This window comes from Primulina huaijiensis, chromosome 11, assembly GCF_012295235.1.
Source record: "Primulina huaijiensis isolate GDHJ02 chromosome 11, ASM1229523v2, whole genome shotgun sequence".
NCBI lineage: Eukaryota > Viridiplantae > Streptophyta > Magnoliopsida > Lamiales > Gesneriaceae > Primulina > Primulina huaijiensis.
Genome location: NC_133316.1, coordinates 22,668,893 through 22,695,990, shown reverse-complemented (window position 1 = coordinate 22,695,990; position 27,098 = coordinate 22,668,893). Strand labels below are relative to the sequence as shown.

At 32.1% G+C, this 27,098-nt stretch overlaps 4 protein-coding genes across 5 annotated transcripts; 1 reads left to right on the top strand and 3 right to left on the bottom strand.

The window, feature by feature from the left end:
* Positions 1 to 1,548: 1,548 nt before the first annotated feature.
* LOC140988816 (lysine-specific histone demethylase 1 homolog 2) lies at positions 1,549 to 7,624 on the bottom strand. Its single transcript, XM_073457889.1, has 3 exons — positions 7,529 to 7,624; positions 5,673 to 7,425; positions 1,549 to 2,610 (listed from the first exon to the last, which is right to left on the bottom strand). Exons 2-3 carry the CDS (start codon positions 7,219 to 7,221, stop codon positions 1,904 to 1,906), a joined length of 2,256 nt encoding a protein of 751 aa, XP_073313990.1. The 5' UTR covers positions 7,222 to 7,425; positions 7,529 to 7,624; the 3' UTR covers positions 1,549 to 1,903.
* A 1,283-nt stretch (positions 7,625 to 8,907) lies between these two features.
* LOC140988496 (uncharacterized) lies at positions 8,908 to 10,466 on the top strand. Its single transcript, XM_073457502.1, has 3 exons — positions 8,908 to 8,978; positions 9,145 to 9,362; positions 9,451 to 10,466. The coding sequence occupies exons 1-3, from the start codon at positions 8,908 to 8,910 to the stop codon at positions 10,143 to 10,145; spliced, it is 984 nt and encodes a 327-aa protein (XP_073313603.1). The 3' UTR covers positions 10,146 to 10,466.
* Positions 10,467 to 11,230: 764 nt separating this feature from the next.
* Positions 11,231 to 14,755, bottom strand: LOC140987594 (receptor-like protein kinase THESEUS 1). Of its 2 annotated transcripts, none has more exons than XM_073456163.1 (2): positions 14,375 to 14,755; positions 11,231 to 14,034 (listed from the first exon to the last, which is right to left on the bottom strand). In XM_073456163.1, the coding sequence occupies exon 2, from the start codon at positions 14,030 to 14,032 to the stop codon at positions 11,516 to 11,518; it is 2,517 nt and encodes an 838-aa protein (XP_073312264.1). In that variant the 5' UTR covers positions 14,033 to 14,034; positions 14,375 to 14,755; the 3' UTR covers positions 11,231 to 11,515. The 2 variants fall into 2 exon arrangements, with proteins under 2 accessions (XP_073312264.1, XP_073312265.1); XM_073456164.1 differs by having other exon boundaries at positions 14,452 to 14,755.
* A 5,297-nt stretch (positions 14,756 to 20,052) lies between these two features.
* LOC140988989 (uncharacterized) lies at positions 20,053 to 20,577 on the bottom strand. The gene has a single exon (XM_073458132.1). It carries the CDS (start codon positions 20,330 to 20,332, stop codon positions 20,126 to 20,128), a length of 207 nt encoding a protein of 68 aa, XP_073314233.1. The 5' UTR covers positions 20,333 to 20,577; the 3' UTR covers positions 20,053 to 20,125.
* Positions 20,578 to 27,098: the final 6,521 nt, after the last annotated feature.

Here is a 27,098-nt window from a genome sequence, read left to right as displayed (position 1 = left end):
GCAGTTTATAAAACTTTTAAAACTTTACCTTCTCATTGTTTCGTTTGACATTTTCCTTTGAAAGAGAATCAGAATGCTCTGAAAACCTACAGAATAGTGTTGCACTAGTTCATCTGATTGAAAACATAAATCAGAATCCACAACTATTACTATGGAAATCTGGAAGAAAGCCCAATTGACATATTTATACAAAAGTTGGCATTGGATAAGAAGGTGGCAATCAGCATGCAAAACCATAGACGGTCTAAGCCAACTCAACAAAATAGAATGTTTTGCAATGAAGTTAAAGGTTTTAAACTCGATTATCACTCTTTATGCAGTCATACAGACGGATGGTTGGAAAAATTTTAACAATAAAGCAGCAGTAATTTCTTCAAAAAAAATGCTTAGTGGATGTTAAATTCTATATGAAAATCTTCTTGAAAAAATATGATCGCACATATATTGAATGTAATCTTAAGAAGAAATTTATAAACTGAGAGAGGGAAAATGTGTGAAACTTTTATTCAATGAATGAATTAATATACTTTACATTCGTGCTTTATATACATGTAAGTTGAACTGATCAATCGGAAATTAATTGACTGGACAACAGAAAGTCATATGGATGTGCTGCCGATGCTTTTGTGGACAGATAGATATGTATAGTGGAATAGGTTCAGTGAGATGAACGCCCATATCCTCCTCATATGTACAAGACTTTTTTATGATTTGCCATTACTTTCCCACCCCAAGCCTCATTTTGTACATCGCTGTTGCTCGTTGGAAGCAAAATAATATAAATTATATATATTTTTTATGTCGTCACCTACTTTGTATTATTATTTTTTTTTAAATGCGGAGACATTCTTAAAAAAAATATTTAAAATGCTTGTGTACAAACAGATTAATATATTTTTGAAAAAAATTTTAATTAATAAGTTCACTACGCTTACAATTTTTATCTATATATAATATAATATAAAATGCAATTTACCCATTTGTTTTTCTCCTTGGTTTAAACTACAGTCTTGATCCACTTAAAAGAACACTGAAAAATATGTTGGCTAGCATAATATGCAGGCTACTACCTTAACATAAGTGTTTATCTAGTGCGCCAAAAATAATCGTAATTAAAACAATAGTATCTTTGGATCTAGCTAATCGATCACATGATGACCTTTAATATGATTTAAAGTTGTGTTGGGATGAAAAAATGTTGAATTATATAAAGATTTTAATTTGGAATCCATAACTTTTGAATTGAAACAAAAAAATATACACTTGAACAATACAATACAAGTGATTTCAATTTCTTAATTTTAATTTTGAGCCAAATAAATATAATGAATTTGAGATGTAGCAAATGCAGTCAAATCCTCCGTTCCAAATGCAATCCAAATTCTAAATAAGGAAACCAAGGAAAATTTCATATTGACATGAGCTTAAAATACACTACAATGATTAAAAATGGTTGATTTAAAATAAATTGTCAAATGGATTTACCAAAAAAATAGATTTTTTATTATGATTTTGAAATACTTAGCTTCAAATTCATGAATCCAAATATAACATAAATGTATTCAGTTGTTCCACATACATTGCTACTAATCTGGGACCAATATTCCAGACATCAAATAAATGAGTATCATTAGGCACTGTATATTCTCCTACCTACACTGATCACTGATACAGCGAAACATATTTTGTTGGAATCCTTCTCCACAACTAACACATCAACAGAGTAAATATGTTGGGGGGAAACTATAGAACACGACTAACTTGGTAGCATTAGAGTGATGAATCTTTGCATCTGAAAACTTCTCTATCGAATATCGTAGCACGCTAGTTTTCCCAGTATATTTTTGGTGAACTCTACAAAACATTTACTCTGGTTCTACTGACCTTAGCAAACCTTTCTCTATTAGCAAACACGAGGCCGACCCCTGCTTCTCCGTGCACTAGCAATGTTAGAAACCAAAGAGTTGACTAGAAGTCCTAATGCATTGGCTCCCATCAGCTTCAGGCCAAGGTTGTGGAACAAATATGACAATCTTTTTTCACTTCCTCTTGTCACCTGCTGCAATTCTAATGCTTGTGCACGGGATATTACAGTATACAGCTGCAACGGTTGTTTTAACGAATGTTGAGTGCTGTTATCTTGATTACTGTCGTTGCTAAAATCAGTGCAGCACTCCTCTAGCGTCACTCGCATTATTCCTAAAGATTTTGGGTCCTCCGTCAAAGGATCAAACACAAAATAAAACTCTTCAAATACTAGATCAGGTTTCTCGAACAGATCCAATAAAATATCAATGTTCTGGCCAACATTTTTTGGTATGAATTTCCTAGGATTACTTTGCCAAGCCCTTGAAATTCGCAGAATGCGAGATGCTTCTCTGAGGCCACTGAGGTAAGCACCATGCATAGTGGCCGGATATTGCCTAGTTGTCGCCTCACCACCAAAAAACAAGCGGTTCCCCAAACTTTCTGCAAGGATATCATAGTCATTTCCAGATGACTGCACTCTGACGTGAGAATATGAACCATAAGAAAGAGGATCAGTTCCCCATCTTGTGCATATCGATTGTATAGGATTAGGAACATCAATGCCCTTGGGACAATATATGCCTGCAAACAAAAATAGTTAACTGAGCAGGATAAAAGGAGCTCCCACATGAAAGAATATTAACCAAAAAATAGGAAAGAAAGGGAACAATATGCATAAACATTATTCTTTATTCTATCTACAAAAGTGTGAATAGAAAGACAAGTTTCCATTGTAAATTTTCAAATTTGCCCTTGAATTGTGTATAGTTTGGAGTAATTGCATGGGCATTGAGTGAAAAATCGATGTCAAAGGTTAGGGCCAAAGATGAAATATAAGATTTACGTCTATGTTGCACGGATACGGATACGGATATCGTATCGAATACGATACGACAAATTTTGAAAATATAAGATATTATACGGCTAAGAGACGACAATTATTNGAAATATTTAGAGCATTGATCTAAAAAAAAAATCAAAAAAAAATTCAAAATTTTTTTTGCCGAAACGTGTCTGCGGCGTGGCGTGTCCTCGCCGTGTCCGACTAGTCAATCCTAAAAAAGTCAACGACACGGATTTTGCCGTATCCGACATGCGTATCTGCGTGTCGTATCCGTGTCGTGCCGTTTCCGTGCTCGAAAAGTGGATTTACACTTATATAAAAAGAAAAATTAAATGATAAAGAAACTAGCACTTTATTGTTATTTATTGGATTTACACTTATATTGTAAAGAGAAGGGTAAGGAAACTAGCCCCTAATTGTTATTTATTGGATGGATTTAGTTTTCGAATTTATATGTTTCATATTTGGGAACCATGCATAATTATAAAATTTATAAATAAATTAGATAGTTTTCGAACCTAATAAACAATTCTCTCATACAATTATTATAAAGAAAAGGGCTTAGATAACCAGTGTTCTAAAAAGCTTAATTAAGCTTCGCTTAAGCGTGCTTAAGCTTGAAGCTTGTCTAAAATTCTCGGCTTTGGCCAAAATTGGTCAAACATAGGATGACCATATTAAGCGTCATTAAATGCTTTTAAGTTCAACTTTTTAAAAAAGGATGAATAAGAAGAGAAGGAATACAAATTACCGATTTTAGTAGTAAGTGATGGTAGCAATGTACAATCACACTTAATAACGATTAAGAGCGAATTTTTTCTAAAGCAAGATTGATGAACAAGAAGAAGAGAAACATAAATTAGGAATTTTACTAGCAAGTAACACTAGCTATGTACAATCTTAGATAGTTAAATGTATCAATGATGAATTAATGCTAATGTTTTTAAAGTATTCCAATTAAATTAAGTTTGTATTTGATGATACGAAATATTAAATGAATGATAGAATAGATTGAATTATAATCTAACTAAAAAATAATGCATTACACTTAAATTTATAATTTTATGCATTATTTAGGTCATTTATTTGTTCGAGATATTTAAAATTATAGTTTAAATTAAAACACTTTTTTTTACATTTAAGCTCATATTAATCCCACTTAAGCTTTAAAAACTTGAACCTTCGCTCCCATACTTCGACGCACTTCGTGCTTTTTAGAACCTTGATCCAAACATAATTAAAGTCGCGTTATTGATACAGAGTATTAAGAACAATTAAGACACGAAACCGGTGAAGGATGTTAAAACTTAGAAAATCTGAAAATGAACAAATAGTTGATAATAAAAAATACATTTATCACTAAAAATATGAAAAGAGAAAATATATTTAGTTGGTTGAAAAATTTTTGCATATGCTGAAATGAATCAAAATATTATATGTAATTCATAAGTAATATTTGTTTCAAACGTTCAACAAAATATCATCTTTTCGGAATTATAATGAAACATAAATCGGAGGAAAATGATGAAGATAAAGTAGAATTATAAGTTTTTTTGTCTTATTATTTATTCATCGTTTTATATCGTAACCTTACAGTAACTAATTGTATTTTATAAGTTTGATGAATTGTTGTCAAATCTGAGTAGTAAACAGAACCATTCATGTAAGAACATTGATCCAAACAGTATTGCCAATGCTTGGCCGATTAAAAACAGTTTAAGGAAATAATAAACAGCTGAATATTCAAAGAGAACAGAAATATAATGGATGCCTAAATTCATATATTGAAAAATATATGAGGAAAAAAATACTTTTGTAATGAATGCAAGAAAAATATGGTCTCTAACATTTTATAAAATGCATGTAATATTTCGAAGTTATAAATAGTACTTCAATTTAGTAAACGTATCAGATGGTTTGAGAATCCAAAAAACAAATGGACAAATTAAATATAGGCTATAATTAAATAAAAATTAGATAAGTCGTTATAAAAATAAACAAGTATATACATATTTATAAAACATACTAAAAATAATATATATACAAACGTTTTTATATAACAATTAGTAGAAAAGATTGACGATTAAAGTAATCGATTTTAAAATGAAATGAATAAAGTACATGTTTTTTACATGTAAATAAATATGTGTTGTAATTAGCTTTAATTTTGAAGTTAAAAAACTTGTGAAATTCAAGAAATTGTCTCTATATCACACTACAAGAAGTAGAAAACAAATATATTGGGACTAATGAAATTGTAATATAAAATATTCCTCTCTACGGGATTAATGGAGTCAATGCATGTTTGATGTTTGATGTAAAAAAAATTAGGTGAATATTGTTGTTGTAGTTATTATTACCTAAAAATTTGGTCTTTTATTTTTCCTAATTTCTATAAGTCGTTTTTTATTTTGTTTAATCTCCAATAACAGTAACAATTCTAAATAAACAAAGATATTTAATACTCAAATTAATAGTAGTTGATTTAAGAATGTTGAAAATGCTTTTAGTGTAAATGGAGTGAAAGATGAGAGAAATTGTAAAAAAGTGACAATTATTTGTAAACACATATAATAGATTTCTATTCTACGGTAATTATCAGCATTTTACTGATGAACTTATCAATATAAATGTTTTCTTAAAAAGAATATTACAATGCATAATACCCAGGGATAACTAATATAACTTTCTATTTAAATTTGATGAGAGAGTTGAAATTGTTGAAGTGCAACACGCACGTGATCTTTACTAGTAACTAAAAAGGAAGATCATCTTAATATACCAACTTAAGAGAATGTACCTCTGAGAATGCTCAAAACATGATGAAGAGATTCGACTGGGCTTGTGTTTTCAAAAAGTTGCGCAGCCTCCCCAGCAACCAGCGCAACAAGGACCGGAGCTCTTGAAACAGTGTGGTAGCTGTAAAATAAAAAGAATTCTCCCCTTCGATGGCTAGATTCTCGAATGGAGCCAAATGTATCTAAGTCCTCTCCCCAAAAATTATGAGGGAATACCATGGCAACCTTGTTAAGCAACCCGAACCCAAGTCTTTCTATTGCCGCTAGCTTCCTTTCAGGCAACTCGGGTTCAAAGCGGATTGTTTGTTTTTTAAGGACACCAAGAGGGACTGTGCACAAGACAATATCTGCTTGAAAAGTTTGATTTTCTGTAATGACCTCAACACCTTCTTCTCCATACTTAATGGCATGAACAATCTTTCCATACAATATTGGAACTCCTTTGCATAATGCTCTAATTAATCTCCAGTTTCCACCAGCAAGAAAACAGTGGTCTCCTCCCATTTCATAAGGATCGTCTTGATCCCAATAAGCAGCAGAAAGGTTCGAAAGGCTTCCAGCATTGGAAAATTCTAGGTTAGCCAGATGCCAATCAAGAAGTTGTCTTTCCTCACAATTTCTAGCAACAGCATATAATTGTCTGAGTGTCTCTAGCATGGAACCTAAAGAAATAGTCCCGGCAAAACCACCCAATGATTCTCTTAATTGGGTGACTTTGTCAAGAAGCTTATTAAAAATGAGCTCAACATTGGAATCAATTTCTTTATTTACAGGTGTCCCATCAGGCTTGTACAGAGGACAAATATCCCTAACCTTGTGAAGAGGAATGGAAAGTTGTCTAGCTAGAACTCCTAAAGGGTTGGCATGTATACCAGTGATTACACTGCCACCAATGTCAACAGCGGCGTAGTTACCCTTTTGTCCCATCTTTTGAGTATAAACCCTCCCACCAGGCCGGTTTCTACCTTCAAGGACAATAACTTTGAAACCAAATGACATGAGCTGCCTTGCTGCTGCTAATCCAGCTAGTCCTGCCCCAATTATTATTACCGAAGCTTCTGTAGAGCCCTCAAAAATTTGAGGCTCAAATATTTCTGAAACCCCGAAATTTATGTATCCATTAACAAGAAGGAAGTCATAAGCTGCATTTATCAAGTGCGCATATTCATTACTTACAGTTTCTTTTATCTGCGCTTTGGAAAGCCATGACTGCACATTGTCCCTCCACTTTGCGAGTATGTGGTTTCTCACAACTATATAATCATTCTGCTCTTTCCCACCCAATGTGCTCACGACCCCAGCATTTATCTCCTCCTCTAGCAATTCGTCAATCGGAAATCCCAATGACAAGGCAATCAAGGCCTCTGTCTCAGTTTCCTTCTCCAAGTCTTTCTGCGTCCTATTCTTTTTCTTCCTCAGGGGAGCACCCAAGTGCTTTTCTAACAACTCATCCATCAAATTCTCATTATAATTTCTTGAGCCCGTTTTCTTTCTTAACGACCTCTTCAAACCCGAAGTATCCAACATTGAGGTATCTCCAGCGTCACTCATTGCTTTCCGCTTTGCAACACCTGTTAACTAGACTTCAAATATCTTGGAATTTATTTCCCAAACAACCACTTGCTGCAGTATCTAAGCAAAGCTCGAGTTTCTACGTTAAATTATATACGTTTTCATCCAATAAAATTCACAGAACCCCATTTGCACTAACTAGAACTTAATCCCACGCAAAACAACCGAAGATCACAGACATATCTTGAGTATCATGCGACAATGAAAAAATTAGTTTTCTCAAAATCAACTCAATTTTATCGAATGGATTATTTCGAGGGGATCGAGATAGAAAATGGTAACGTACCGCTCGGTGCCAGAGTGCAATTGTTCTGATGAAATTTTGGGGAAAACCGTTGTGAAATTAGGGTTTGAATTGACAAAGATTTACACCTTGGCAAGCAGGCGAGTTGTTTGGAGGGAAACTATGTAAATAGGCCCATTAGTAAAGGCTGGATTTATATGAACGGGCCTATGCTTATGGATTTTGGTGAGGCCCAATAATAGTCCCCAACCCACAACCATCTCACCAATACTTCTTAGTCTTAATTTGTTTTCTCATTTTAGAGGTGTTTCTATAATATTATTTCACTAAAATTTTTCAATATTTTAAATTTTACAGGAAAAAGATTGTATTAAAGCGGAGTCGAGGGGTCGATTGACCTCTCCTCAAGTACTGTGGTTAATGAAAAAAATTTGTCGTTAATATGCACTAGTATCTCACTCGTGTTATATGTACAACATGTTATTTTATATAATTAATAATTAAAATTGATAACTATGAGCATTTGAATAAATAATCAAATACAAACAAACTAAATCGATTATAGATCATATAATTAGAAAATAAAAATATTAATTTATAATTAAGAATGATTAAATGTGTTAATCAATTAATTATGAAGAATCACACATAAATGAGACAAAACCGTAAGTGAAATTAAATAAAATGATATAAATAATACAAATTTTGAATATAATTTGTATTTTCAAAAAGCGATTTCATGTCTTGCCGTTAATCTCAATAAAAAATTGGTACAATAATATATTCATTCTATATTTATTATTAAACATTAATTACATTAGGTGGATATAATTATTTCCTTTTTTTAGCAAATCATTGCCGATGTAATTTCCCGGTTGGATTTCAAAACCTAGTTCTTGGGTTCCAGTCCTACTAGAGATGTCTGCAAAGAAGAGAAACTCTTGAAATTCACATGCAAGAAAGTAAACAATATGAAAGATAATTTGTTCAGAATCAGCTGATTATTAAAGGGGATGCAAGAATCTAGGGAATTAAAATGTCCGACCTCACATGTAGAGGCCAAAAAATAAGCACTCTACACTAATCCAGTTATGCATCTACACTTCCATTAAACCTTTTATAAATTCCTGAGAGTCAACCTCAATCTAAGTATTCTATGAACACTCATGTGACTGACGGTGATGATCGAAATCGACTCTATATTCGCGGATCGATATCGACTAGACATGATCAGAAGCGCCATCTACGCTCCAAAGCATTGACCAAAATTTAAAAATGGACTTAGGATAGAACTTGTTAGATCAAATAAGAGATTAACTTGTGATATTAAAAGAAGTCAATATACAGTCTGCGACTATAAAACGGAAGACGGGTGTCAAACGTAGGCACTAAAAACTTCATCCTTACTTAAAGAGAGCGGCATGAAGATTCCCATAGGCAGCTGGTGGCAGGGACGGAGCCACCCCAAATGTTGGGGTGGGCTCCAGCCCAGGTTTGATTTTTAGGCTTATTTAAAAATATAGATTGAGTTTTTTTTAAAAAAAAATTTTAGCTCATTTTAATTCACATTTTAGCCCACAAATTTAAAAAATAAAATAACATTGAGTATATCACAAATTTTAGCCCACATTTTAGCCCAAGATCGAAACTTTTTCTAGCTACGTCCCTGGCTGGTGGTTCATATTTCTGGCTCTCATTTTCTCTGGTCTAGCCCGAGACAACTGCGATACCGTTACTTGTACTTATAAGAAAAGCAAATGCTATCTCCAACCAGTAAGCTGTCCGAGTGAATGTCCATACACACAGCCTAGTAACTCGAAAGCTAAAGCATGTTACCTCAACTGTCACTCGCCCATTTGCAAGCCCGAATGCAAGCGTAAGAGACTGGCTTTATATCTAATTTTTCTTCCAATGGTACTTATGGTTTGCCGTAATATAATTTTGATCTACAACTTACTCTGCAGATAAGAAGCCAAATTGCGAAGGTCCGGGAGCAGCATGCCTAGATCCCCGCTTCATAGGTGGAGATGGGATAGTTTTCTATTTCCACGGCAAGAGCAATGAACATTTCGGTTTGGTTTCTGATCTACATCTCTACGTTAATGCACGTTTCATTGGCCTGCGGCCGGCTGGTAGGTTGCGGGACTTTACCTGGATTCAGGCACTCGGGATTCTTTTTGACACCCATACTTTCATTGTTGAGGCCACAAAGGCGGAAAAATGGGACTTTGAAGTTGACCATCTGAAGTTTTTCTATGACGGTCTCGAATTAGGCATACCAGAAGGGTATCCATCAATTTGGGTATCGTCTGAAGACAGTATCATGGTAGAAAGAACGTCGGGCAAGAACAGTGCACTGATCACTTTGCCTAATATCGCGGAAATTTCAATCAACGTGGTGCCGATTACCAGGGAAGATGATAGGATTCATAAATATCATATACCTTCTGATGATTGTTTCTCTCATTTAGAGGTGCAGTTTAGTTTCTACGGCCTGTCTCCAAAGGTTGAAGGTATATTCGGCAGAACTTACCAGCCGGATTTTGTGAACCCAGCGAAACCAGGTGTTTCAATGGCGATCATGGGAGGTGAAGAAAAATACAGAACTTCATCTCTTTCAGATGCTGATTGCAAACTTTGTGTATTCTCTCCAACTTGAGTCAAGGAAGAAGATCCCCTGTTATTTGAACCTGTGCAAGGAAACTTAGATTGCACAAGTGGATCAAACAGTGGTTATGGAATAGCTTGCAGGAAATGAGTACCAGAAACACTAGAGAGTTGGCTTTTCGAAGTTGATATATTTTCTGGTGACAAATTCTTATTAAGACGCAAATGTATCCAGTTCTTCCATCTTTTATTTCAATAGTGTTATAAGTAGTATCTACCATCTGTTTTTTAAGTGTTACGTCTCAAATACTTGTCGGAGTAAATAATTTTATTTTAACAGAATAAAGATTGTAAATATATACATAAGAAAAAAATATTAAAACAGCTGACCTTTAAGAGCATGTCATTTGATGTTCTAAGACTTCGCTTCATGCATGCAAGTAATATCGATTTAAAAGAGCCTCAAGATAAAACTCAAAAGTTATATTTGGTGTCTTATACTATAAGCACAATCGCAGAAGACAACGAACAAGACCTCATCGTTTTACCCATACAAAATAGGCAGAATTATAAGTTTTGGATACAAAAGATTGAAAAATGGCCGTTGTTCTGTTCCCAACAAAGGAAGGAAAAGAGTAGTGACTTTTTATTGCAACAGAGAAAGGAAGACTGCTGTTTTGTTTGCAAATATGGAATCCGATATCTTCTCTTGTTTGAGGACAACATGAGAGTAGTTATATAACAGTAAGAATGAGTAAAGCCCACGGTACAAAAGTCTAAAGCACAAACCATAAATGTCACAATAGTACTGGTATTAAATAATTAATTAAGGAATTAATTGAGAATGATTGGTAACATTATTTTACTTTCGTGGTTTTGAAACTTACATTTGCAACAAGATTGCCCAACACGAGGAACTGGAAGTCGAAAACAATGGCTTGCGAAAGTTATATAGGTCCCAAGGGGAATTAAAAGTAAAGACCGAGAAGTTCTATATCAGATGCTAGCAAGACGTCCCGTCGGGATATCCGATAAAATTGGAACAATACAAAGATGCTAGCAAGACCATCTTATGTTATAATCAAGAGAAACAGAGTTGACATCAGAAAAGATCAATGGCCAATCGTAGATTGTCGGTAGAAGTAGAGCAGGCTGTAAACTATATCGATTTTATCAAAATGTAAGGGTACAATTCATCGCTGCTATGCAAATACAACCGGATGATGCATGCATTTGCCCCATCAATCGTATATAGATACATACATTAAATCGTATTTAAACAGTGAGGACATTCTCTAGTAGAAAGAATCACAGTTCACTTTCGCCTGCTTGGGAGCCATCCATTGTTCAATGAGTTTCAATGTTAAAATCCTCTTACATCATCCAATCAATAAGACTAAAAAACCAGATAATCCATGTGTTTCATCTGCCACGGGGATTTACAAGCTGAGAGAAAACAGCACTTATTGCTGCATCTTCTGCATCATCATCTGTACCAGAATTAATCATACTTATGCTATTGTCGAATGGCTCCATAGAGGTCAACGGAATTGAAGGGATATGCTTTGTACTGTTGTCGTCTGGCTCCATGAGTGTCGATGAGGTCTCATCCAGCTGAAAAGCATATTCCAAGTTCCACAATACATCGCCCATGGAAGGCCTATCAACACCATGCTCGGCCAAACACTTCTCTGCTGTCTCTCCGAATTTCTTCAGAGAAGAAAGATTAACTTTCCCAACAAGATTTTTATCCATAATCTGATCCAACATTCCCTTCTTTTGCCATGTCATTGCCCACTCTGCGATATTCACTTGATCTCTAGGAAGCACAGGATTCAAAGCCGGTCTTGCGCAAAGAACCTCCATAAGAACTACCCCAAAAGAGTAGACGTCGGATTTCTCAGTGAGCTGTTGCCGTCTGAAGTATTCAGGATCCAGATAACCAAAGCTACCTTTGACAGCAGTACTCACATGAGTTTGATCGAGAGCTGGTCCTGTTTTAGACAGACCAAAATCAGCTACCTTCGCAACCAAATTTTCATCCAAGAGTATATTGGTTGTTTTTACGTCACGGTGAATGATACTTTGATTCGCTCCCGTATGAAGATAATGAAGTCCCCTAGCTGCACCGATACATATCTCAAGCCGTTGTCTCCAAGAAAGAGGTGGGAGATCCGTTCCGTAAAGGTGGCTTCGAAGTGGCCCATTTGCCATGTATTCATAGACCAGGATCATCTCTGACCTTTCATCACAGTAGCCAATAAGAGACACAAGGTGACGGTGGCGAAGCTTAGACAACATGTCAATCTCGGTTCGAAATTCTGCAAGGCCTTGCTCCGATCTAGGATTCCCCCTTTTGACAGCTACATTAGTTCCATCTTCGAATGTTCCTTTATACACCCTACCAAAGCCACCAACACCAAGAAGCAAGCTTTCGTTGAATTGATCAGTCGAACATGTTATTTCTTGGAAAGCGAATATCCGGCCAATGTTGGAGGAAACTAATGAGATGCAGCTTGACGTACCACTCTTCTGTGAGGTGGTAGATATTTTTGTTGCGGTTAATGAGTTTCCAGTTAAGGGAAGCGTACGCCATGGGCTCCCCTGTTTGGCCGCCTTTGACCTGTTTGCCACGAAGCAGAAGTAACATAATCCGAGAGATGCCAATGCAGCAACAGCACCAACCACAGAGACGACTATTATCCCCGTTTTGCTCTTTTTGGGAGGCAATACAAGAAGAGTTTCAACGGAAGAAAGTCCACTTAAGCTTCCAGCCTCATTGCTAATCTTCATAATTTCAAGACCATTCATGATGGCATTTGTGACATCAGCAGTTGTATCGGGTCCAACGCTGACAGTCAATGTGTTTGAGTCGGCAGATATGTTGGTGACAAAATCTCTGTAATAAGGCACATCCAAGTTTCCGGCTTGGCTAGATAGGTCCAGACTCTCGAAAGCTATATCAGTGTTGATATACAGGTTGAATATTATACTGTTTAAATATTTGCTCACAATATCACAGAAATGAACCCTGATGAAATACGAGAAATTCGGATCAACTAGAAAGACCCAGGTGATATTGAAGTTCACATTGACCACATTTGCATCCCCCATGGTTTCAGCAGTAGCGTAAACAAAGTTCGGCGCAATTTCAGGACCAACAGAAGCGGTATACTTTATATTTGAAGGGTTGACAGAAACATTCACAGCAGAGCTGTTTACATGGAGATACTTCACATCATTCTCCCAAGTTCTTCTCAAAGTGTCATTCTGAGGAGTGATCAGAGGACCACCCATATTCAAGCGATAAACAGTTTCGAGAGCAATCTCCGAAAGGCCATTAAAAGGACCAGAGGGAGATATAGCCACCGCCTGGTCAGGGATCAAGTTGTCAGGTATGGATACAACTTCAATGGCATTGACAAAAGCCACGGAATTATTCGAAGGAACGAAAGTAATTGCCAAGCTATTCGAAGTGACAATGATTGCGTACTCTTTGAAGAGGTGAGAACCATTATAATTTTGAAAATTGAAGTTGTGCAAGAGCACAAAATTCTCAGTGACAACAGTGATGGAAGCAGAAGTCAAATTATGTCCCGGAAGTGGATAAAAATAAAGGCGAACCCAATGCCGGCCCTCTTGTTTGATGTCGAATCTATAGGATGTGGTGCTGGAAAAAATTCTGGCAGACTGATAGATAGGAAAAGGGGAAGTGGAGTTCGAGGCGGCAGTAATTGAATTCTCTTGGCTTTGCAAAGAAACCAAGGATTGAACCGAATCAGGGATATAGGTCTGGCCAAGAAATGTCACATTTTGTGAAGATCCACAGGCTATCAAGTAGTTATCAGCAGGAGAGAATGCGGCGTATGATTTACCACTATTGGTTATTCCAAGCGCAAGTACAGCTACAATTACATGTACCCAATTCATCATTTCCATAGCTGATAAAACCCAGACAACAAACCTCAACTTCAAATTGGTTTTCAAATTTGACAATATAAAGAATCAGAAAATGAAAACCCCGGAAGCTGACGCTGGTTTAATTCAACCTCACAAAAAAAATATCAAGCTACATTTCGCATTAGTTCCCAGATCTATTCAAACCAATACTTCCCCAAAAACTACTTAAAATGGCAAACGAAAAACAAGTAGAATCACGAAAAGAAAATGTAATCCTGGAGCTAGAAAAGAAGCGGGGTATGATAAAATTAGGAGTCCAAACACATAAAAAAATAAAAATAAAAAAAAAGACAAAGATCAAAGCTTTTTTAACACTAATACCTCACTCAGTGGAGCTCAAGAACTTCCATTAATTATATACCACAAAATGAGATATATTAAAACTCCAACTTAAGAACCTGGATTTTAAATAGCACAATTTCCAAGCTCAAACGACAACAGCTCTCTCTTTCCAGGCTGTTGATTTGGTTGTCAATTTACATGGTATGGACCATTAATCCTTCAAATAACAATCATCAAACAGCTGTTGTCAACAGATAACGTGGGTCTTCATCGGTTAATCTCAGTTTTTTAGAAAAAAAAAAGGAGGAATATAATTAAAGAAAATGCCATTAAATATTTGCCTCTGGTGCTTTTTATGTAACACTTATTACAAAAGAAAAGACTTGTGTCTGCTTAATTTCTATTTTGCCTGTAAACATGGATATATATTTCTTTTATTTCTCAGAGGAATATTTATTAAGGTTTTGCGTTTGCTTAGGATAAGTGCTAGGGACCCATTTTCACGCGGCTGAGGTAAGAGGAAGGACCGATTTGACGGCGTTACATGAGGAGGAGGTGATCCTCTTTATAATTTATTTATTTTTTTCAAAAAAAAAGATTAATCAATATTTAACAAAGTAATCTTTTATCACAACTTTCTGTGGATGTACATTTAACAAAGTTTATTCAGTGTTCTCACCCAAAATTTTCAAATCAAATCATTCATAATTAAAATGTTTAAATCAAGAAACAACTACACTAAAATTATAAAAAATAATAATAATTTTTTAGTTATCTATAAAATTTAATATTCCTACGGTATATGAATCAATTTAAACATGTTTGACGCAATAAATGCTCATATTGAGTAGCAAAATAAAAATTTTGACAGGAAAAATAATGATTTTTAAGTGAAATTATTTTTGTTATGACAAAAATTGAATGGATTGCATTTAGAAAGAAATGGTAACAGTAGAGAACACCGTATGCTACCTTAAATCAATTTGGATACATCTTGTGAGGCCGGGGGCCGAAGAGGGCGGGGGGTGATCGTCGGTGCCATGAGGTTGCACGGACAATGAGCGGCTCTTGGCAGGCTTCTAGGCGGAGGGAACATGAATGAATCGATCTTACACCGGAAGGCGAGGGATTACGAGACTGTTCAATGTAATGGACTGTACAGTTGAAGAGGGCTTAAAAGATTTGATATGTACTACTCATACCACGAAGGTGTATCTTCTTTTCGGTAGCTCATCACATAAGAACTTCAAAGTTAAGCGTGCTTGATTTGAGGCAATTCTGGGATGGGTGACCTCCTGGGAAGTTCCTAGGATGCGTGTGAGTGAGGACATAAACACGCTGAAAAGACTCATATTGGTACAGTGAGGACAGTCGTCGAATCTGGGGCATTACACATCTCATGTTGCTTTCCTAGCACCACATTCCAATTGCAAACAGTAAATAGACGTAGACAGCTGTGATGTTAATCCAACATAAAATTATTATAGAAATACAAAAACATAGTGTATTTTTAGTGAAAGATGGTCCCAATTACATAAAGTAATAGTATTAAAAATAATTTAATATGTTGTGTTAATATTTTAATTATAGAAACAATGAAACAGATAATCAGAATACAATATATACTACTAATATATTATGTTATCTGATAAATAAATGACCTAAAATTTATTGACCATGCAAAAAGCAATTACGTATTTTTTTGACTATTGGGCCGTTTTTTTTTTTTTAAAAAAAAATAGACGTCCGTTACAAATAAAAAAAAAGGGGGGAATATTTTACAATAATAGCCGCACATGGCCATCAAATACCGACGTCCCCATATGTTTCTCTTTTTCAATGTGTTTTTGGCACTTTTTCTAAAACGCAAATCAAATCAATCACCGAAGAATAATTAATAGTACCCTTTTTTTTTCATATTTTTCACTAATATTGTGGCGGGATCTAAACCATAATTGCATGTAAATAATATGATCGATTAGATAAATGTAAATTTTTATTGTCCTTTATTTAATATATAAATAAACTATATAATTATGCATGTTTGTAGTAAATGCTGGTTGCGGTTGGAATACTTGAATCCGATATTAGTTTTAAGGTAAAAAATTGGGTGAGACAGTCTCATGGGTCGTATTTTGTGAGACGGATATCTTATTTGGGTCATCCATGAAAAAGTATTACTTTTTATGCTAAGAGTATTACTTTTTATTGTTAATATCGATAGGGTTGATCCGTCTCACATATAAAAATTCGTTAGACCGTCTCACAAGACACCTACTCTAATTTTAAAGAATTAAAATTTATTACTTGTACCCATTTTATTATTAGTTATGTAATAATTAATATACTTATCATCATGTTTTATAGTATTATATTACTAGCATAAATTATGTAAGCAAAAACATAATAATAATTCGTTGTTCGTAATTTTCATTATAGGATCCCGCCATTCACGTTAGTTTCTATTTTCTTTCCAACCACTATAAGTCATTCAAGGGAAAATTTATGCCTTAGACAGCTGGAGTGAGAACGATTAAAAATATATGATCTTGCTCTCGAGAATATTCAAGTTAGTGAAGTAAATGAGCATTTAATCAATGGTTAGACGTTTGATTCTTCTTACCAATACTTTATCAGGCAAGTATGTCACACAAGGATGTTCAATGCATTTTACTTGGCTGACGTGGTTTGCAGACTATTGTGTTACGCCGAAGTTTCTTCAATATGCATCGAAAGGTAACGACTGTAGATTTTCAAGTCGTAAAAAAACATATGGCTCAACATGATATTTTATGTGGAATCCATGCATATCAATGGCCTATACTGTGTCTGGAGTAAAACTCGATGTGTAGTATAGTCTGAGCATGTGTTATTTAGAAAAAAAAGAAAGAAAAGGAAAAATTGAGTAACTGCTTGATTTGATAATGATCTTTAATAATACATGCTTATAGTTTGAAAGAGACAATTAATTAATATTTACCACTAATTTAAAGTGTGGGTGCGCACAAATTAATCAAATAAAATTTAAAACCTTATTTATAATTTTTTTAAAATAATATAAATTTTATCACGTCACAAAACTACTAATCTTAAATTAGGTTTAGATGAAAAAGAAATCTTTTTAAAATTTAATTTGGAATTCCTGCTCAATTAAGTTTTATTTTTTATTTTTAAAATTTCTTACTTTTTATATGAAATTTTCGTCCTTGGAACTTGCTACTTGTCGACATTGAGAAAGAACCATTATATTAACTAGGGAGAGGGATGGGTCGATACTGATATAAGAAAATCACTGTCGATTTTGAAAGGTGAAATTTATGTTCTACAAAAATTATATACTTTAATTGAACATTTATTTATTTAAAGAGTATGACAAATTACTCTAACCTAATTTGGATCCACCAAGTCATCTCTTTCGATTGTTGGATTCATCCAGGTAGGAACCAGCTATATCAAAATATATTTTATATATTAACGTAGCTAATATAGAGTGGAACGACTTTTGGTTACCGATTCTATCCGCCAGTCCATGAATTAATGCACTAAAAATTACGGTAGATTTTTAGGAGATATACATAGTCAACATTTGTTTAAGGCATGTGTATTTGAAAAGACTAAGGGGTGTATTCATTCTATACTTTCAAAGACTTTTAATGATTTTTTTAAATGATGGATTTTTGTGGAGTTGATGGATTTTTATTGACTTTTATAGAATCTCATAGAATTGTAAAACAAATTTCATAGACTTTTATAGACTTTTTTTCGAGATTTTTGTAGACTTTTGTAAATTTTTTCATAGAATTATGTGAATTTTGTAGTTTATAATTGTGATTTATTTGTTATTAATTTTTTTAAAATAATTATTGGACATAGATAACCTCTTCAATTTTAAATTTTTTTTTTATTTATGAATGTAAATGAATTTTACTTACTTAAAAGTTAAATCAATTTAATTTATGAAAAACGACAAATTAACTATCCAATTTATTGAAATCAAAATTTCAATTCTTTATGTCAATTCAACATATTAATGAACAATATTTTTATAAGTTCATAATAAAATTTTATTAAAAGAACACTCAAAATAATGAGTAGCTTTTTATAAAAAAAATCTAATCATTACTGACAATTTGATCAACATTGTTCTACATTCCATTGGCTATGGTATCCCTCCATGCATTAGCATTTGCTCGTTGTTGTTTTTGAGTATTAAATAACTGATCAAAGTCGTCACCTTCATAAACTTGTGCTGATGAAGACAATTGAGCTTCATTATATAGTTCAATTTGAAATTCATCAAATTGACACTTCTTTCAAAGAAAATTGTGTAATATAGCACATGCCAATACAAGCCCTGTTAGGGGTAGGAAAAAATACCGAATTTTAGGTATACCGAAATTACCGTAACAAAAAAAATATTGAATTTACCGAATTTTAAGTATATCAAAGATTTCGGTACGGTACGGTAACAATACCGAATTTTTCGGTACGGTAACGATATCCGATTTGAAAATTTTGGTATATACCGAATTAACGGAAAAATATAAAAAAAATTTAAAATATATAATATTTTAAAACAATAAATTATAACTTTTTTTAAAATGTAAGGTTTTTTTGGTTCGGTATACCGAAAATTTTGGTATAGTATCGGTATGAATTTGCTTATACAATAATTTAAGATATAGATTAACTAAAATTTAAAAAAATAATTAAAAATAAAATGTTATATAATAATTAATAAAAAAAATTAAATTTTAATTATGTTTTTAAAGAGCACAAATAAAAAGAAAAATAAATAGATGAGAAAAGAATGAAAGTTTGTATTGAGTATGTGAATTTAGGGGATTTCTCAATTAAATGTACATACAAATCTTTAGGTTGAATCAAAGACTTTTGTTGACATTTTATTGTTGTACCTTAGGCTATAATTCTTGTACTTAATAGAATTCCATAGAGTCATTAAAAGTCTATTGACATTTTGAATACCTATAGACTTTTGTATAGTTTTTAAAAGTCAAGTTTGAATACCACATGACTTTTTAAAATTCTACAAAAGTTTACATTGAATATCACTAAACTTTTATGAAGTATATAAAAGTCTAGTTTGAATACCTCTAGACTTTTAAACTCCATAAAAGTCTATAACCAATACACCCCCTTAAACATGGTAAAATTTGTACTCAATTTGGCTTTGTGTTTGTACATCAAAGGTTGCGTATGTAAAATGTTTAAATAACTATTTCCAGCAATACTAAATGATATTAATCCAGAACTGCACTTAATTAATTTGTTTCTAACTATGTAATCATAGTCTATGCTCATTATTAAAATATGCATAAAAATTTTTATCAAACTATTTTATAGATCATTTTTGTTATACAGATTTTCTATTCAATTCGACTTGTGAAAAATAATTTTTTTATGTTAAAAGTATTGTTTTTTACTTCAACCATACCAATCTATCTTTTATATANTATATATAATCGTTTAGTATGAAATAAACTCTAAAGATGGGTTGTAATAACTAATTAGAGTCAAATTAATGCACATATAAAAAAAAAGGGTTACACCAGTCAAAGCTTCTAATCTGCTATAGCTTGGGATATTATAAAATCGTATCCATGTACATGGAGCATGAGATATACAGATCAAAACTAAATCCATACAATATTTGATTAATTAATTCGTGCATGAATTTAAAAGGAGCGTTCGAAATTTTTATTTATTTATTTATTTTTTAAAAAAATGCATGTTCATGCACCGTACGACGATCATGATCAAGCTCACGGCTCACCGATAAGATTTGAGAATGGAGCCGCAGAAGCTACATACGATGGCTTTCCACGATTTCCAATAAAATGGGATGTAACAAAACCTCGTCAAGGTTTTCATATCAGCCACCAATGCGCTGTGTCGGCACCGCGAACACATCCCCGCCACCGGCTTGCTCCGCCGCATCACCCTCTTCTGGTCCACCAGAAAACAGAAACAAACCATCAAATGCCTAGGATATATATTACACCAAACCGTGTTCTGTGTATGTGTATATATATATATATATCACGGACGCACACGCAGCATATATTTATACACATACATACATACATAAGAAAAGAAGCACAGAAGTTGAAACCAAGTTTCGTCGTGAACTATATAACATCTGATTTTGGGTTTACAAGAGTTATTTTTGTAGAAGTCTAGGAATCTGGGTTATAGTGGGGACGGGTCTCATATAGGGACAGTTGGGGGTTGGAGGGGGGAATTTAAACACGCGTACAGCGTACTAAAGGGCGAATCTCGAATACTTTGTGTAGGTTTCATTAAAAATTCTTCTTTTATATAAATTAATTTAACTAGCATCGATTATTACGGTTATATATAATTTTTTCTTGACACTTGTGTTGACAACTTAGGAGTGCTGTTTATTTAAGTAACTTTTTTATTAACTCAAAGTGACGATTAAAATAATTGTATGGAAAATCTAACATCGATCCCGAGATATGCGATGAAAGAAATGTTTGTTTGCTTTGTTATTAACATCAAATATATAGTAATGTTATTTATCTCTTAGGTTTAGGGGATTATTAATGAGAATTAAATTAAAAAGATACGCAAATACAATGTATGTATGCGGTATAACCACACTGAAAGAGCCATGCAGCTGCAACTTTTGACTCGACTAGAATTCGTATCGATTGAACTGAACATGATTAATACGTGGGAAATGTTTCTGCTTACCATGGACGTCCCGGCCCTATGCACACACAGTAAATAAAAAAGTTCATTTATCACTTATTTGTGTGATTTAATTTATCATATTCCTACGTGAAAATAAGACAAATATAATGGTAACTTTTAAAAGCTGCTTTTATTTCCCAAAACAAAAAGTTGATTTTAGTCAGTAATTGACACTGAACTGAATATAGCGATATATATATCGAGATACCTGCTATATACATATATAATTTTTGGGAGGTAAAGCCGATACATGATAAGTTAACTATATAATTCAAGTTTTGGTCAAGCACAAATATAATTTCACTTCAAATTTGTTTATCGTATCCAAATAATTTGTATATTTAAGCATAGTTTGGTACACATGATAGGATAAACATGTGATATATAATATAATGATAAGTTAAGGATAAATAAGATGTATGATATTATATTTAAATGTTTGGTATGATTTTAATAAGAGTTATTAAATTTATATATTAGATTCTAATGACAAAATTAACTTTATCATAATAAATTTTATAATTTCATAATTGTTGCTTGAGTTCATATTTATTTATTTTTTACCTAATTTTATATATTATATAATATGATAATTGAGTCCTTGATTTTGTGAGTCAAGTCAAATATCAATTTTTAAGGTTAATCAAGTGGTACTAATAATTTTATTGATATTTATAAAAATTATTTATATAATTATCTCGAGTTCATTTATATAATTATCATATTATATAATATATATAAAAATATTTTATTGATTTTAATTTCTACCTACTAGCAGAGATTTATAAAAATCATGTATATAATTATCATCTAGTGATACTAATTTAGAACTCGCTCACATATAGGATGTGATCATATTTTTAAAGTTTAGGATTTTTATATATTGATGCTAATGAAGTCATTTGTGGTGTTTTTATCATTAAATTAAAATTATCACATATCATAAAAGGGATATTTTATCCTTGTATAAAATTATTTATCACGCTTTCTAAAAATGTACCAAACGTGAGATAAAGAAGATTATTTATCAATCTCTCTTATCTCATGTACCAAACAATAACTAAGACAATATGACAAGCTTCATTCAATTCGTTGATATTATCCCTTGAACAAATCTTCTTGTTGTTGACAACTATTTCTTTTTTGAAAAAATAATATGTGACCTAATAAATTGGACTTTCTAACTTGTAAATGTTCCACGATTTCAGGCTACAATTTCAGTCCAAGCACTCTACCTTATCTCTTTGTTAAATTTCAAACGATCCACGTCATTATAATGTTTAAGCATAAGTTTATTTATTGAGCTTTCTATTTAGAGGAAAAAATAATCGACTTTTACCAAATAAAATATAAGAAAATTTCTTCATATGACCCACATCACTTTGAAAGAAAAAAAATATTTATATTTGCTAGTTGTTGACTATTTTATTTACCCATCTTCCAATAGCTTAGATATTGAGTTTCACAATTTATGAAATTTCAGTGCTTTGATTTTCATAATCTCCTGTTTCTTTTCAATTTGAAACCATGAATATATTGCATTTTAATTGGAGTTCAGAATAGTAATTTAAGGGCTTAGTTTATGCTATACTTGGAGTAATTATCCTCATTTCGTAACATCATTATGTTATACGTATATCTAATATTTTATTGAAAGCTGACATTATGATTTGATTATACGCATATCGATATTTCATCGCATCATGAAATAAACACTTCAGATATATACATGTAAAAATCATAATCAAAGGTGATAGTCCATAGTCCGTCCTTATATAATAAATATATGAAAACATTATAATAAAGTTGCCATCCCTAGCTAGCTTATATTCCTTTCAAGTTGAGTTTCCACCTCCATGAGACAATTTATTTCCTTGGGGCCCATTCTCGTTAGATATATTTTGTGGAAGGTGTCGATCGTGTCTATTTGCAATTGCTGAAAAAGTATTTCTTTGTCAATATAAAATATNCATATGCCAAAATATAAACTATTTGCAATTATTTTTTAATAAACGTTTAGGTTTATTAATTTTATCGATTAAAATTGTCGAAAAATCAATCTATAGAAAAGTTTACAGCATTTAAACACAAAAAATGTGATTTTCTTTACTCTTCTTAATGTTTTCCCACAAGGAAGAGGCTAGGCTATGCTGACCAAATATAGTCGGTTTAATTAGATATGGTATTTTTTAGATAAGGTGATTTTTTCTTCTTTTTTTCCAAATACATGCACGAGGGACTAACATGTACGGTTGTTTTGAAAAAATATTATAATTTTTTTAATGGTAATTGAATTTTTTAAGTAATATAAGGGAATATAACAATAAGAGAGTGGTGCTTTTCTTTAGAAAATTAGAATATGTTTTTACAAGTAAGAGGGAGTTTTAAAAAGAAAAACCAAACGTTGCGTACTTTTTTTCTTTTTGTTGTTGATTTTTTTCTAAAATACTGGAAATTTGTTTTGCACGTATACACAAAATAATAGTACACAAAATATTGTATTTAGTTGTTAGTGTATATATTTGGAAAATATAATTTTTTTTGAATTTTCGGATATGAAAATTCTTTAATGTATATTTTATAACATCTCAACGATGTAAGGTCTTTTGAATTTACATAAAAACATATTAACGCCCCTGCCTATCATATTTCAAAAAGTTTCTTGTCCTACAGCCCGTGGGCCCATATCTATTACCCGAAATTTTAATTGGGCTTCTTTGGTAAATCTAAATGTTACAAGTTCAGATTTGGAAACCGATCAAACTTACTTAAATGTAAGTAACGGGGATTTTTTGATATTTATTTGGAATAAAAATATGTTTATTGTGAAATGGTCTCACGGATATTTATTCGTGAGACGGGTCAATCATGTTAATATTTACAATAAAATGTAACATTTTTTGTATAAAAATAATATTTTTTCATAATAACTTAAATAAAATATATGTCTCACAGAAATTTTTGTACTGAAATAATATCATAAGGTAGGTTGAACTCAATCGGGTAGAACTAATTAACAAGGAAGGTCGTGAAGTGTTGGCCTTTCTGCATACATTATAATGTATTATGTTGCCAAAATGATATTTATTAGCTTAAAATGAAACAAAAATGTGTGTCATAACTCACAAGCCTGCAGTTAGTGATACCATTGTTTGTGATTATATATGCTTAATCACATTTGATTATTATTATTATATTTTATAAAGAACCATTATCTTAGGTTCCCGAAAGCAAAGTCAACCGATGAGTCGTAATCTATTATTAGGTAGGTTTTGAAGGGTCAGATCACGTGCTCGCGTGATTAAAATATACCTATAATTGTACTGTATTGTATCTACTGATCTTATCGTAAACTAACTAAATTGAGATGGATATGAATAAAATTTTAAGATTCGAATTACATAAATTATACTTTGAGTCTAATGAATATGAACAAAAATTTAAGTTTTAATTAGGTACGGTCGAACTCGAGTAAAGTCGAAACTTGAAATTTTTAATACTTTTTTGCTTGAATTCGGTTTCAATCAGGGGCGGAGCCAGGATTTTGGTTCAGTATAGGCAACAATATATTATAATTAATAAAACAAAAAAAATTAACACTGATTAATCGACAACTAAAAATAATGTGTCATAAAATTTGAACACAAGTTACGCACAGCCAATAACATTGATAATTAATGGGAAAACGTCATAAAAATGATGAATAACAGCGTGGACAAAATCTGAAAGCAAAACAAAATATGATATATAAAATATACGTTCGAAAAATAAGCATAAATTCATTATCGGTTGGAAAAAACATAAGATTATAAAATAATTGAATGATCGACCAATATTGAACGAAAAAACGAACCTAAAATTTGATGACATTTTGGATTTTTTTAGAGATTACGAAAGATGAAGCATTAATTAAAATGAATTGTAATGATTATTAATCAAAGTGTATGACGTTCGTAACTCGTGAAGAAAAAGCATATACATAAGGTTATAGAGTGTATACTTAGATACTAATAACATGTAAAAAAATTGAGCTTAAAATTTGAGTCTTCAAATTATAAAAGGAAAAAAAAAATTGTTAATTTTTTGTATCAGTATAGACAGCTAAGCATATAATAATAGCATACAAAAATTAAAAATTTTAGACATAAAATAATATATATATATATATATACACACACACACACACATANGCTTTTTTTTTTTCCGAATTTTTTCTCGGTTTTTGGTGTGTTAACGTGGCGTGTGTAATGGTTTAGTGCTTGCAATTTTTTTGTTTTCGAAGAAAGTACATCATTAAATGCCCACTAATAAGGACCAGCAATTTCTAATATCAGTGACTAGCTAGTTTTCAGTTTCGTGATTTTCAGTTTCGTGATTTTGTTATATATATATATATATATATATATAGAGAGAGAGAGAGAGAGAGAGAGAGAGACACACATAGTAAAAATAAAATTGGAAACATTTGTTGCTTGTTAGTTTATTCTGACCATATTATTAAAATTTAGGGCATTTGAAAACTATCTTGCTCTAAACTCTAGCTAATAGAATATTGGCTAAAGAAATTTTTTAATCATATTTTATTAATTTCATTAAATATTATAAATAATTCCAGAAACTTAAATCTGAAAATATACTACACACATATATATTTGTATATTATATTACACATGCAATGTGTGGCTGATCACTTCTAGTTATATTAATATAACGAAAGATTACAAATGAAGTTATACAAATTAATGAAGTGATGGCAATTGCCAAATGCAGATTATAAAATATTTCTTTCTCCCGTTTCCGTCTTTGTTCGTAAATTAAATGGTGAATGGGAGTAACTGAAACAAAACTTTTGTCGCAAATCCATGGCTTTGATTTTTCTACACATTTTATATATATATATATATTTATTCAAATAAATTTCATTACCTACAAAATCATATTACAATTAATGCATCAAAGAAAACAAATAACATTAAAAGAAAAAATAAAATTTTAAATTAATTAACATAGATTATAGTCAATGGATATTTAAGAATTCATTTATAAAGAAGTAAATAACAAGCAAAGACTAATTGTGTAATTTAATGGCATAATATTTGGTAGTGCACCGTCAAGCATTTGGTGCTTTACGCCATTCCCGCGTCCTACCTTTGAAAATTAGTACACATCCCTTTTGTTTTAATTGGTTTAATTTAATTCATTAAGGACCCACATTTTTCATTTATTTACCCAGCGGTCCCTACTTTGGAAGAAAAAGGCTACCAACTTGTAATAACTAATAATTGTTTGAAAATTTCTAAATTTTATTTATTTATAAAATTTATTAATGAATGCTTAGTTTTGAAAACATCGCATATTACCGTAAATTATGCTTATTTGACATGATTTTTAATACATGCAATAATATATTGTACATATCTTAAAAAACACCGTTGAATTTTTGTGTATATATATATATATATATATATATATGAATTTATTTGATTTGAAATTTTTTATTTGCTTATGAATTCCTTTGATTTGAATTGTTCTCTAATGGTGCCAATTTTTCATATTTTATTTAAAAAGGTTGACAAGTCTGTTCTCGCTTTACTATGTATTATGCGCATAAAATTCAGTTTTACTTACGACAAACACGAATTAATTTAACTTTTAATCTTGTCAAATAAATTCATCATAATATACAAAAAAAACCACTCAGATATTTAACCTGAACAATATGATAATAAAGAGAAGAGGAATTGTTCAGGTCAAATAATGAAAAAGAAGAGAAGAAGATTTGAAAAGCGGATTTGTTCAAAGAGACACCGTACAGTGGGCTTTGCAGAGATCTTGTCCGCGACGACCAAATCAATAAATTAAAAGGCGGTGGTAGTCATAAAATATATGCTACTTGCATTAACGAAACTTCGTTTCAAGATTGAAATAAACTCGCACCAGCCAAGGCATGTACATGATGGTTGAGATATAAACGTCGAGTTATCATATAATTTGAAATTTTGAGTTATACAGTTATCATTGTAAG

Coding starts and splice junctions, on each gene's coding strand:
- LOC140988816 (XM_073457889.1), bottom strand. CDS start 7,221: ATGAGTGACGCTGGAGATACCTCAATGTTGGATACTTCGGGTTTGAAG. Junction 2,611..5,672: donor TGTTTTGAGCATTCTCAGAG/GTACATTCTCTT, acceptor TTTTGTTTGCAG/GCATATATTGTCCCAAGGGC.
- LOC140988496 (XM_073457502.1), top strand. CDS start 8,908: ATGAAGATTCCCATAGGCAGCTGGTGGCAGGGACGGAGCCACCCCAAA. Junction 8,979..9,144: donor TGGGGTGGGCTCCAGCCCAG/GTTTGATTTTTA, acceptor AACTTTTTCTAG/CTACGTCCCTGGCTGGTGGT. Junction 9,363..9,450: donor TTGCAAGCCCGAATGCAAGC/GTAAGAGACTGG, acceptor CTTACTCTGCAG/ATAAGAAGCCAAATTGCGAA.
- LOC140987594 (XM_073456163.1), bottom strand. CDS start 14,032: ATGGAAATGATGAATTGGGTACATGTAATTGTAGCTGTACTTGCGCTT.
- LOC140988989 (XM_073458132.1), bottom strand. CDS start 20,332: ATGGTTTGTTTCTGTTTTCTGGTGGACCAGAAGAGGGTGATGCGGCGG.